This window comes from Haliaeetus albicilla, chromosome 13 (genome assembly GCF_947461875.1).
Source record: "Haliaeetus albicilla chromosome 13, bHalAlb1.1, whole genome shotgun sequence".
Taxonomy (NCBI): domain Eukaryota; kingdom Metazoa; phylum Chordata; class Aves; order Accipitriformes; family Accipitridae; genus Haliaeetus; species Haliaeetus albicilla.
This window is the reverse complement of record NC_091495.1, coordinates 6,499,961-6,514,015: the sequence shown is the minus strand read 5'-3', so window position 1 is coordinate 6,514,015 and position 14,055 is coordinate 6,499,961. Positions and strand designations below refer to the sequence as shown.

The 14,055-nt window shown below is 36.2% G+C and overlaps 1 protein-coding gene across 13 annotated transcripts in view; it reads right to left on the bottom strand.

Moving 5' to 3' along the window:
• CDC42BPA (CDC42 binding protein kinase alpha) overlaps positions 1–14,055 on the bottom strand; it is a 191,035-nt gene that overhangs the window by 44,925 nt on the left and 132,055 nt on the right. For 8 of the 13 annotated variants that reach the window (XM_069800012.1, XM_069800006.1, XM_069800008.1 and 5 more), the window contains 5 exons: positions 12,668–12,773; positions 10,781–10,905; positions 3,224–3,329; positions 2,462–2,610; positions 1,134–1,225 (listed from right to left, as the gene is read on the bottom strand). In XM_069800012.1, coding sequence (XP_069656113.1) covers positions 1,134–1,225; positions 2,462–2,610; positions 3,224–3,329; positions 10,781–10,905; positions 12,668–12,773 — 578 coding nt within the window. Of the gene's footprint in view, positions 1–1,091; positions 1,226–2,461; positions 2,611–3,223; positions 3,330–10,780; positions 10,906–12,667; positions 12,774–14,055 lie in introns of all 13 variants that reach the window. The other 5 variants (XM_069800005.1, XM_069800007.1, XM_069800015.1 and 2 more) reach the window with 1 other exon arrangement.

The following is a 14,055-nucleotide window of genomic DNA, read 5'->3' as shown; positions in this document are numbered from 1 at the left end:
GCAAGATACTTAAGACAGTTCAAGAATCTATAAATGAAAGCTAAATGTGACAATGCATTAATTCTCTCCAGTGAGATGCTATCAAGAGTTCCTCTCCAAGCACTTGGAAGAAGCATAATCCTGGTATCAGTGCTAAGCATCAAGACGAACAAGTATAAATTCCCTAAGTCTTATTTGCTAATCAGCAAGAGTAATTTTTTAATGTTCTGTATAGGTTTATATTATTTTTACCAGTCAACCAGCACCTGGAGGTCTACATACAGGAGATGAATGTTAAATGCAATACGTTATTGATTGACGTGCTGTTAGGTTGCAAAGGCTGAACAATATCTGACATCCCTACACAGCAATTGTTGCCAGGGTTTTGAAACTCTGGAGTTCAGTTACCTACAGAAAATTAGGTAATTCCATTTGGTCTGAAGAATCACTTCTTCCCATGTGACTCATAAGATAGAAATATTAGAGCTACTACAGGAACTGCAAAGAACCAGCCAAATCATAAATCACCTCTCAATGACATTTTTTTTCATTTCAGAATTACCAAAAAGTCTCTTCACCCAGCAACAATGCAAAATACCGTTAGACAGAAATCCCAGAACATGCTCTTAATACCACAGCAAAGCAAACATGACCACACCGCTTACTACGTGGTTACAAAACCAATCAAAGTCATCCCAGAAACAAATGAATGCTACGAATGTCTCTGCAGTTGTTTATTCTCTGTGTAGGCAGGGCTAAAACATTCATAGAAGAACACTATGATCAGTATTGAAGTCTAAATACCTTCACCCATCATAAAGGGTAAAAAAAATTATAAATATATCTATACTTCTAACAGTTCTCTGGCAGTAAATTATCATACACATGCCAAACAAAAATAATGCAGTTCCAACTCTAATAATACCTTACTAGTTCAAGTACATCAACAAAACTGAAGCATATTACAAGTATGTATTAGAAGTGCAAATGCAGCTGCTGTGGGTACATCTTAACATGCAATTGTTGTGCTCACATTTTGTATGCCAAAGTCTGTTGGTATTGGTATCATATTTTAGTTGCAAGGTGACACTTAATTGATAAGATGTACCCACCAATGTGAAACATGTTATTTACTTGGGTATCAGTTGCCATACCCTTTTCTGATCTAAGCTCTTCTGTCTCCTTTTTCAGCCTTTCAATATCTGTCAACAGTTCCATGTTCTTCTTCTCAGATTCTTGCAATTTACTTCAAAAGAATAAAAACAAAAAAAACCTATGTAAGTATTGAGAACCCATGATACATGTCACATTTTTCTGCCCATCTTTGCATTCTATTTAAAAATTAATGCCCAGCAAGCTTCATGATATCATCAAATGCCAGAATGAATTAAAAAAATCTATTGGGACCTGTTTAGTATGGTATCTTAAAAAAAACCAGAACAAACAATTAATCACTCTGTTAAATAGGCTCATAGAACAAATACCCATTAAATAGGCTCATGTTCCTAATTTATGAGTAATTGTGAGCGCTTGTATCCTATGAATGAGAAAAAAAAGACCACATGTATTTTTACGCTTAAAAATTGGTGGGTTTTTAATTTGTTAATTCACAGTGTCTGTGATACTAATAGATTATGCTGAACTATGTTACTTTACAGTTAGTTGTTTCAGTGCTTTCTGATTCACAGCTGATAGGTAACACTACTACGCTTTTCCATCACACTTCTCATCCTTGCCTATCAAAGCAAACACTGGTTCTCCTGTTCTTAGAGGATCTACAATGCTGCCTATCATCATGTTACATGGCCTGAAAAATATCTAAGTCAGGTGGACAAGGTATTCCCACTTTACAGATAACATACTTGAATCTCAGCTCTGTCCAACTGCTTACCTAAAGCTGCAAAACAAGTCAGTGCTCTGAGCTAGACTGAAGCTGGAGACCTAGAAATGGAATGTCTTCCTACTAATCTCTGCTTCAGGCATTCACCCAACTCAGAATAAATTCTGGGGAGGTGGGAGGGGGCGGGGAAGGGAAGGGAGATAGAGGTCTGAGGAAGGAATAAAAGAATTCATAATCTTCCATAACTGCATCTTACTACTGTGCAAATCAGTATGCAATAATCGATTTTCATCAGCTAACCCAATGCAGCTATCAATAGAATGGAAGAGAATATATTCTAAGACACAAAACCAAACTCTGCTTGCATTTGAACTTGTTATCACAACTAGGAGAGATTATATTATTAAAGAGAAAGTGTATTCTCTGAAAGTCTTCAAGATTTCAAATTTCCCAGTAAGTGTTCAGCTGCTTACACAATGAAGAGAGATGTGGTCTTTTTTTTTTTTTTTTCACATTTGGATATAAGAAATTGGCATATAATTCATTATTAAATTTTGACAGATAAGATCGTTAAAATCATGATTTGATGACACTCCCTGGGAGGTATCAAAGTAAATTTCCATCAGAACAATTCAGTCTTACCACTCTGTAGAGATACAGGAAGCTTTGACTTTATTCAACTCATCTTGAATGGCCTGTTTGGCTCGGATTTCAGCATCAAGAGCAGACTGTAGTTCCAACCTTGCAGACATATCCAGTTTTGCAAAGCGGCGCATCTTCCAGGGCATGTCCTAGTAAAGAATAAAAGAAGGGAGAAGAAAAAGTAAGAGGAAAGAAAGCTGAAAATGCAGAATGTAACTAACTTCAACAATTATGTTTCTCAGTCTATTATGTTCTTAACATAAGAGTTCATTAATTCCAAAGTAATCTAAAACTAAAAAATTGAGTAGTGTTATTATTCTTATTGAACTTAAGTACTACACAGGCAAGATGAGTGTCTTATGTTGTCATGATCTCAAAAGCAAAGAGATTTTGTGAATTCTAGTTTTGATGTGCCTCAATTCAAATGACAGCTATGAAGGACATTCACATTTCACAGGTGAAAGACTTCAAGGTTTCATAACTCAAAGTATAGATTTCCTTCAACAAATTCATATATGATTATAAAATAGCTACTTGAACAATATTATAGATAAAATAAAATATTATAAAGATATTGGTGTTTAATTAATTGATAAACAATAAACAATAAATGTACTATTCAGTTATTCAGAAGGGAAGCTCTAGGAAAGTTTAACTTCTGACTAACAGACTCTACAGACAGGTTATTACTGCAGCTGTAACAATCCAATTAGTGTTTTTGCAAACAAAAAAAAAATCTGACATATGGAAGTAGAGTCTTACTGTAGCTCTTGCACCCAAACTGGAGTTCCTCAGGGCCTCTAGTTCTTCTGTCATTTTAGAGGCCAAGGCTTGAAGATAACCTCGAGCATCTTTTTCATCACTTACCCTAAACAATTACATAATAAGAAAAAGGTGTTTTAACCAAAGAATCTAAAGAAAAGAAAACAAAAGTCCCTTCAACAAAACGGCAACCAGAAACAGAAAAAAGCATAATACAAAACAAAAATCATGAAACGTAAGGGAACAAAAAAACCCACACAGAACTAAGCCTTCGCTGCTCTGCAGAGTTCCATTAAACGATATGCACCACTAAGACGAGGAATAAAGATTGAAGAACTACGTATCTAGTAGTCCATGTCCAGAGAAGGGCAACCAAGTTGGTGAGGGGCCTGGAGCACAAGTCTTACGAGGAGCAGCTGAGGGAACTGGGGCTGTTTAGCCTGGAGAAAAGGAGGCTGAGGGGAGACCTTATCACTCTCTACAACTACCTGAAAGGAGGTTGTAGTGAGGTGGGTGCTGGTCTCTTTGTCAGGTGGCTGGAGACAGGACAAGAGGAAATGGCCTCAAGTTGTGGCAGGGGAGGTTTAGATTGGATTTTAGGAAAAATTTCTTCACTGAAAGCATTGTCAGGCATTGGAACAGGCTGCCCAGGGAGGTGGTTGAGTCGCCATCCCTGGAGGTATTCAAAAAGCACGCAGAAAAGGCACTTCAGGACATGGTTTAGTGGGCATGGTTGATGGTTGGACTTGATGATCTTAAAAGTCTTTTCCAACCTAAATGATTCTATGATTCTAAGTAAGTAATACATGTCTCAGTATAAATGTCAGCTACCTGAAACTGAGACTTTGAGAAAGAAACCTTTCAGGATCCAATCTATTTTTAGGGAGTAAATTAAGACAAATTTTGTAACCAATAATTAACAATTCAACTATCCACATAACATTGGAACTAGTGGTTGACTTTACTCTTATCAATTGACCATGAGAAATAGTAGTTAAACAGTGGTGTTATTTCAAGAAATGCTAATTAAATAGGGAGAGTCTAATTCTACTGTTATTAAACGGCATAAGCCAGAAGAGGCTCTCTCATCCCCCGAGCTTGCTTCCTATCAAGACATGTTTTCTGGGTGTAAAGACATCAAGGAGGAGACATGACTGTTTTTCAGATTCTTTGATCATCAGTTACAAAGAAAAAAACAAACTTCTGTGATTAATTACAGCAGAAGGTTCGTTCTTCATTTGCCTCAGGTATTAACATAGAAAAGAAAGTTGCTGAAAAAATTACCTCACTGAAACTAAGTAGCTTATGAAAAACCTAAACCAAACACACACACAAAACCCCCCAACACCCTCCCTATGCACACACACAGTTCCTTTCACCTTACAGGCCTGGCTCGGAACATACTCATCTTGCCCACAGAAGAACAAACTCAGTTCTGCAACAGCAGGGCATACCCAAGTCTCTCAGCTGGTCTCAGAGACCAGCAGTCTAATACCACAGCTTGATCACAGTTAGGTCTATCAGCACTGACCACAGAAACGTTTAGGATGTGCTATAAGTAATGAACCTCAAATAGCTTTAAATAACTTACAGGGAAGTGGGAAAATAGTTTTTCTATTTCGTGGAAATTAACTTATCCTTGCTTCCTGATCTTTCCTTAGTAACTGTAATCCTGAGTATGTTGGACTGGAGATGAGAGTTCTCCAGATGGTTCATCTTGTCTCGCAGTGACCTTTCTGCAGAAAGTGATTCCCCCTCCACACCTATAAAGCAATTTAAGTTTCTCTGGTTGATACTATGGGGTTCATACACACAGTAATTATGAAAATGGTGCTACTTGTAAGTTTACCATTAATTAATAATGTAAGGTTTCAACAAAGATTTATAGATAGTCACAAGGAGGCAAGAAAGACAGAGAGCACATCCTCTGAACTGCCATGGGGAAGGGAGGAACAGAAGAGCTTTCCCACAGTGGCCTTAGGGCAAGATGACAATGTGAAAGCTATGGGCTAAATGTCTACAGGTTACAGTAACTTCTGGCTGTGTAGTTTAAGATTTATATATGAAAGATTGCTTTAATACAGAGGGGGCTAATGCAAAAATAGTGACTATTTACCATAAAACTCACACCCAACATGAAAAGGTAAGCACTTATTCATGCTTTGGGCTTTATCTTCTCTGTCTCCTGCCTACAATTTAGTTCAAGAGGTGAGGAGGAGCCTAGGAAAAAAACCACATCCTGACTTTATTAAAGTCAGAGAGTGTTTTGATATTAATGAGTTACTATTTTTCCCAAGGTATACTAGAACTCAATGGAAGCAGCATACCAACTTTTTTTTCCTGTAACATTCTGGATGACATATTTTGACCACCAGACACAGATAATCTTGGCCTATACAAACCACTTAGGATACAAGAGTGGGCAAAAGATGTGAGAAGTAGCATAAGATGCCTATTTTGGGGGGGTGGGAGGTGGTGGTGGTGGGGTGTATAATTAAATACATAGTAAAAAGAAAAGAGTGTAAGCAGGAATAAAAAGAATGTGAGGCTCTCAAGGTGAGAAGGTAAGTTCTCCTGATGTACAAGGAAAACAGATTTAGGAATCAGCATTTGAGCTTCTCTATTTTTAATGACACATAAAATCTTTGCAGAAAAAAAAAAGGGACAATGTCAGATCAAAAATAAAATTGAATTGGGCCATATTTTTGAAACTTTTCTAATTAAATATGAAAACTTTCCATGTCCAATTTCTTTGTCAGTTTTTATCATGCCATATAGATCCTTCCTTATGGAAGGTGAGAAAACACTTCAGTTATTTGGTTTATGATGCACAGAACCTTCAGCCTCTAAATGCTGAAAAGCTGCACGTGCAAAATCCTCAGAGAGGTGTTCCACAGAACATGTATGTTTATTTTCATTTTCTAGATTTCTACAAAGTAAATTTTTGCAAAAACCTATACTGAGTTCAAGGAAAATCTTCAGACTCTTAAAGACAGTAAATAAAAGCAGTACAATTTGGAGCTAAGCTACAGTTTTGTTGCCCACTAGATGGCAACATTCTCTCAATAATGAGATACATTGATTAAACATTATGTGACCCCAGGAGCAGATTTGTTACTGTTTTGCTGGTTTGGTTTTTTTTGTTGTTGTTTGATTGGTTCTTTAAAAAAAAGAGCATGAAAGGTAAACTTACTCTTACTAATGTTTCTCTCCTTGCCCCCCTTCTTACAGAGAGCCCTAACAAGCACAGCAAAAGACCCAAGGAAGAAAAGTTCTTCAGGTTCCACCCAGAGTCAATTCTCTGAAAATTTAGATTGGATTAACCGTTCTGTTTTCATACATAACGTAAGCGCACTTGCAAACTTAGCTTGTTAACTATAAAGAACCTAGAACAGCAATATAGTACAAATTCCTGTAAAATTAAATTTAACTTTTTGGTTGGAGCCAACATCACAACCACCTTCAAATAACCATTGACTGCTAGTATCTATTTGTCAGGCTGCTCTGAAGGTCAGACTCTCTGGGTCTCTCTCTCCGGGATACTTTACAATACAAAATGGACCCAGAGGACTAGAGATTTTTGCTGAACAGGAGGGGTCTTAGAGCCCTGGGGTCATATGCCAAGCTGCATCTTCCTGATTTAGAAACCCCAAGGAAGTCTGAGAGCCATGACTCCCAAGTCTCCTGTAGTTTCTCAATGCTTTTAAGTTTCTGTCTTTGTATCACTCTGCTCAAAGCCTACAACTTAATTTTTTCTTTTTCCTCTGCCTTCTCCAATAAAATTTGGGTTTTTTTAGAAATACTTCTCTAAAAATTTTCAACACTTCACTCTGCTCCCAAACCCTCAAACTTCCCCCGTCCTCCAGATTTTCTATTTTATAATTAACTTCTGATTATTCTTACCTTAAACACAAAGCATCTCAGAATTTTTCATGGTTTGAGTTTCTTACAGTTGAATTTGCCCAGAATTTTTGCTAAACCTTTTCCACAATTCACATGTGCTTTCTTCTGAGAGCAACCAGATTAAAAAAAACCAAACCAAAAAAACCCAAACCCAAAAAACCCCCAAAACTTTGGGGCTTTTTTATGTTTGATTTAATGCAGAAGTGTTTGGGGGTTTTGGGGGGTTGTTTTGTTTGTTTCCTTGTGGGTTTTTTGTTGGTTTTTTTTTTCTTCTGGTAGACAACAGTCACAGCTTCTGGCCAGCTGAATCCAAGCCTGACATCCACTCTACAGGTAAATCAGGTAGGATTTAGCTCATCCATATAAACATACTCAACAATACAGAATTCTTCATTTGAACTAGTTGCCTAGGCTTCCTTTTCAATCAGTGGGGAGAAAAAGACGCTCCTAAAATACTAGTCATGGGATTTATTTTAGTTGTCTACCTTAGGACTTCTAGAACTAGGTTACATGTTCTCACAGAGAGACTAATAAGTTAAGATTCTTGACAAGTACTCTGGGAATCACTACCAAGACTTCCATCGACCTCCTTTCTACAACAGAACAGAAATATGGTACCATGGCTATTTAAAAGATTCCTTTTTAAAGTGACTGCATTAACCTCCAATACAATGAATCTCTTTCCCATCTCCCTTAGGAAAATTTATAGCTGACTATAAAAGCCTCAGTATTTACTCTTTTCAAGGCATGATAAGTGATTTGGCTAATACAAACTTGTCAATATAATAGCCCCATTAAGGCCGAAGGATCTGTGAGGGTATATTACTACCACATTAGAAGTTGAAATGAAAGTTTGATGCAAGTGTTTATATTAAAATTTTGGCTATATTTATGGCATCTTGGGATAACAACAGCAAAAATAAAAAGGCTTCTGTACATTTGCCCTAAAAAGATGCAAGAAAGCACAATAAGAAAGCAGGGAAAGGCTAAAGGGAACATGATAGGCCATCAAAATTAGTCACAAATTATTTAGAAGGGCCCAAGGAGTCGTAAAGAAAGTGACAATCTTAACCACCTAAAATATGCATTCGAATAGTGGGGCAGATTTCCCGAGAGAGGTATCTATCAGAAGGCAAAGCACTCAAAGGAAGTAAGGGACTCCTTGGGCTTGTGTTACTTAGAACAGGGCTAGAACAAATCCCTTGAACTACCATAGGCAGCTGAGCAAACTGTTTACAAAACCAGTAATTAATTCCATCTACTGCCTCATATCCTTCATGAATCATGGTACAAAAAGAAGATAGTAGGCAAAACCCATTTTTAAGAAGTGGAAAGTATGCACCCAAAATACATATTTTGAAGTAGTATTATGTGAAAAATCTGTCAGTTTTGAAGAGGGAGCCTCCAAGCTCTACCCTACTTTTGTTGGCTCCAAGGGATTCTGTTGTCACACTGAAGAGGTGGACAGGTATGGATTTAAATTGCATGTTCTTCTGAGAAAAACATAGGCTTGTGACTGATTAAATAAGACTAGTTTTCTTGAAAATTATTTTTCTTTTAAAATGTTTATCATTATTATAGATGTTTAGATAGTTCATATAGCACCCCATGTTCCACAGCAAAATATCACCAGAAAAGGACCTAGTTTCAGTATGCAGTAGTGAATTCTAAGGACAGCAGATGGACATGATCAGATTATCTGGGTAATGCATGGAAAATCTAAACATAACAAGAAAAAAAAAGTGAGCCAAGATAAGGCTTCACATAGCTGGAAAAAATTTAACATAAGCATAGAGAAGTATGGAGGGAAAACTGAGATGTGTACAGTGATTAAAAACTGGAACCAAGCCAATTTTTTTATCTCCTTAATGTTTGCCCACAGAACTACTTTTTTTTTTCTTTTCACATAGTTCTTTAATTTTTAGTTCCATACTTTTAAAAAGACACTATATTATCTTAAGAGATCAGTAAAATGGTATCTTTCATTCAGAAAGTTAGTCTTTCATGTTCCTGGTCTTTTTTCATTAAGTATCTTTAGACATAATAAAAAACTCTACCCCAAACCTCTTTTACCCTCCCCGTGATATCTCTAATACATGCAACATGCTTTATCATATACCTGAACCACATTGGTAGTACGTTTTAAAATATTAAACACTCTCATAAACTGGAGAAGGGACATTCTTAATGGCTGTTGGTACATTTTTACATAGTGTTAAATAAAACAATCCACAACTAATTCTGACTTGTCTTTGTCCAGAACTGCCAAGTTTTATGAGTGCTTTCACATGTAAATCTGAAAAACGGGGTTTGGTTACCTTGGTGCATTAAGACAGATAAGCATTACCTTAAAACAATATGGAATATGAAATAATAGACTTGTCTCTCTTTACCTTGATTTTTTTCTGAATAAATATTTCTGATTGGCTAGAAATTAACTGTTCATTTAAACAACTTTTATGTATTTTTTCTTTGTTTCTGTGATGCAGGCCATCTACTACACTCACAGTTATGAGAGACAAGATTTAAAAGAAACATGCACAAAGTGGACCTTTTAAATTTTTTAACCTCTGCTATGAATACAATGCCTTGAGACACTACGGACTTCGTAACACAGATCAGCATTACATAATTTTATGTAACAAACACTGCTTAAAACAATTCCAGAAACCCAGAGGACAGCCTTCCTTTCTTGTTACATATTTACATGGTTATATTCAAAAGACAAACTTCTCTGCATTTTGACAACAAAATTATACTGACACTACCACAATACCAAACTAGGCTTCATTAAAACAAATGTTTCCCATTTTTCCTTTGACACAACAAATTCGATTTTTTCACTAACATGAGATGGGAAAAGGGGGGAGCGGAAATAATCAAGTAAACCAAAAAAAGATTAGTATATGATGATGAAATCTTCCCAGAAGTGGATGATCTGTAAAAAAAAAATGTCTGGATGCAAACTATTTTTGTAGATGCTAGACACTGCAATGGACCATAAAAGGGGAGGGGAGAGAAGCAGGCATGGAGAAGAAAAATAAAGACCACCTAGATAAAACAACCTTTTTCTCTTAGTAGCTTCAACTTGGGGTGGGGTTTTTTCCCCTAATTTATTAGAACTGGACAGAAGACTTTAGAAACATAACTTCATTATTTAGCAAAAGTATTATTAGAAACATCACTTGACTGGCTTTGCGGTAGTCTCAAATGCCCTTCTTGTGAAAAAATCACATAAAAGTTGCACTGTATTTGTTTCATTCTGCCACATGCCAAGCAGATGAAGGAAATTAATGCCGAGACACAAATACTCTCAGCCACTGCTTTTCCCAGGCTTCTTCCCTCTCAGAGGCGTGAGCTCAGCATATGACTCCTTCCAGCATTCTTCCAAAGCCACAAGCCACACCCAATGGCCATGATTCTTCTGCACTTAAAAAAGTTGTATTTGGTAAGACACTTTCGCTCTTAAGGAGGAACACAATTTTCCGGATTTGGATGTTATTAAAATATCAATCAAAAATACAGCAGAATCCCAGACAGGTGTGAGATTTCACCTAAGCACTTGCCAGTGCCACATGCAAAGGCAAAAACCTCAGTAACAGCCCTACCACGTACTGAAGGGATTTTGCAATAACATTAGAGAACAGTATTCACCATTGGATGATCTCAGTAATTTGGGCCTCCCAGTGGGCCACAGACTCCTTTTTATCAGCCAGGTCTCTCATCTCTTCTTCCAGCTGCCGGTTATTCATACTCAGCCTCTCAAACATGGTGGTGAGCTGAATGAGAATTTAAACAACTTGTTAAAGGTATAAGCTGCTGTGACGCCATCTCTGTGCAGACTCAAAGCCACGTGTTCCCCTCTCCCACATCATGCATCTGCTTTAAAAATTGGTACTACCCATCACAATAAACACCACGTAACAATAAAAGCCAGAATCTTTTCTCATGTATGACTGTAGCTGTACTGAAAGGCCATTTTTAAGGACTAGAACTACATTTTCACTCTAACAAATAAATTCGTTTTCTGAGAATTAGACTCCAAATACCTCTACAACTCTTAGAAGGTTTCTGCATTGAACCATATAGGTGTGGAATGTTCTATATAGAAAAACCTACATTAAAAGAGCAAAGCAAGGACACAAAAATTGTTATAGCTCAGATAAAACTGCCGAACCTCTCCCTGTTTTAGTAACCATGGAGAATGAGAGGATTAAGAGATACAGGCGCAAATCAGTCCTGAGATTCTCCAGGTGTCTTACATTCCCATTTTTCATTTTACTTACTTGCAGACAGGGAAATTGAAATTAAATGCACATCTGTAAGTACAGTATGTTATACCTATCAATTAACCTCTCGCATTCACATAGCTGTCACTCATACATGCACATTCCACAAAACAAAAGCCACATCTAACCTCAGTTGGTATTGGGAACTAAATCCTCATTATGTTAAATAATTATTCAGAAAGTCAAAGTGGAATCAGAGATCAAATAGACTTTATAGGAAGGCCTGCTTAGGAGAATTAATCTCATGTGAAAGGCTTCTTTTAGTACTGAAATACACTAATAAATCGAAATGATGTAAAAAAAAAAAAAAGTCACAGTTTTAAATCTGTTCTACTTTTTACTCCTAATGAGTACTCCACTCCATATTTATCTTTTAAATGGGTTTATGATTTAAATATGCCTTTTTATTAAATGTCATTTGACAAGAAGAATACAAAGCTAACCAAATTTAAAGAGAGACCAAGCAGAAAAACTATCAAAGTGACTTGTCTCTTACTGTTCTTGGACTAAGCCTACATATAGGCATATACTGTATGCCTCTTACACTGGTATGAAAATGTACTTTAATTTGAACACTGACATGCAAACATGCTTACTTTGAAGAACACTGTACTTTCATCATATTTTTAGAAAATGTAATGCATTACAAAAAGAATAGACAAGTTTAGCAAGACTTGGCTAATCCACAATGAACTTGAATAACCTGTCAAAATGAACAATAAAGAGATAATCTAAATGCACGAAACATAACTATTCCTTGCTCAATACACTTTAATTAATATGCCTTATCATTTGTATTTTTTTAGTATCTCAAAGTAACACTTAATCTCAATGGGTGGGAGGGGTCCTGCTATTTTTCACAGTAATTGACATGCAAGTGTACTCTAAGTAATCACATCATTAACTATGTATTTTTATATTTGGGTCATACAGAAACCATCTTTTTTGGCTTAATCTGTTGTCTAAAATCAGTCTTACCGAACTGTAAGACCATCTAATTCAATTCCTACACATAAATACACATACATGCATATATATACATATATATATATACACACATACACATATTCTCAAGTTCAGATGCATATAGACACTTCACTATTCAAATCAAACATTAATCATGACTTTTTGGTGTAATACTAATTTCTGCTATCAATAAAGACTTAATCACAACCAGTACAGTTCTATATTGTCCAATTTGTACATAGCATACAATAGTTATAAACTCAGGACTCAACTAATCAGCACTTACCTTATCAAGCTCATTTGAAAGTTTTTTGTTTTCTTCTGTTAGCAGAATCTTTTCTCGTTCATACTTCTGTTTGAACTCTGTTTCAAATTCCTCTCTTTCACTTTGGCTAAGAAATAAAATGAAGCAGAATTAGAAAGTTTCCTATTCTAAACCTCATCACACTCTTCACTTAAAATACATAAAAATCAACGCACACACTAGCTGAAAGTACTGTACTGGTAAAACCATAGCCTTTTAAAACTAAGCAAGTAATGTATTATACTACCATCTTAGGACTGTAAGACAGCCTGTTGAATTTTTTCATTAGACAATGATCCTTCCTTCAGTATGGAATTAATAGAGCTCCACTGAACTAACATTTTATCAATCCACTTATACGTATTTTATTCTTTAGGCGAATCCTTCAAATATTGAGCAGCTGTAATTCTGTAGACTGAAGCGTGTGTCAATATTCTAAGACACTCAGGGTAAACTCTCAGCTCACAGAAAGAGTATTTTAACTTAGACATTTCTGTAATTCCAAGTTTCACACAGAATGACAGGTAAAAGTGACCACATATGAAACCAGAACATACAGAAGCTAAATTAGAGGACTTGGGGCTGGGTCTCTGATGAGAAAATCTTATATGGGCTAGTCTTTGGACAATTTAGAACAGCCAGAGAACGAACTGTTAATTCAGGTACCATATACTTACTCTTAGCAAAAAGTGGATGGAAAACCTATATATTCCTAGTATCACCAGATTCTAGAGCAGGTTTGGACCACTGTTTCTGAGAAAGAGTTTCAAAGTACCTGTTTCACCCAAAACTTCCCTTTTCCTGTGGATGTCATTCAGTAGAGGAGAACCCCTGGTTGATTCTGCTTAACATCAACTTTTATCATGCAAAATGAATATGAGAATCCTAAAATAAATGAAGCTGCAGATCCTCTGTTTGCCAAAAACCACTGTAATTTTCTTAAAGTTGCGTACCGTAATGTTTTAGATGTATAACTCCCAGCTCACATCTGCTCTTTGGAGACTCACTACATCTGCATCTTGTATTCACTGTTTCACCAATTATTCAGGTAAGTGTTACAAAGTTCATCAGTAGGTTGATGGAACTATACTATAAATGCCAGATACAATAAATACCATTCAGTAAATACCACTGTCCAAGCCTTAAAAGGTTTGAAAAAGTGTTCACTATAAAAGATTAACTTTGTAAAAATAAAATCCAGGTGAAACCTTGTCTTGAGGATTACAATTTTTTTTTCTGGATACTGATCAGAATTTTACATTATGCAACAGGGAAATTACATCCTTGTCTCTTTTTCTGAGATGCAGAACTACAATAACTGCCAAATTAAGATAACACCCTTAAAAGATGAGAAGTGTCAGTGGTTACAG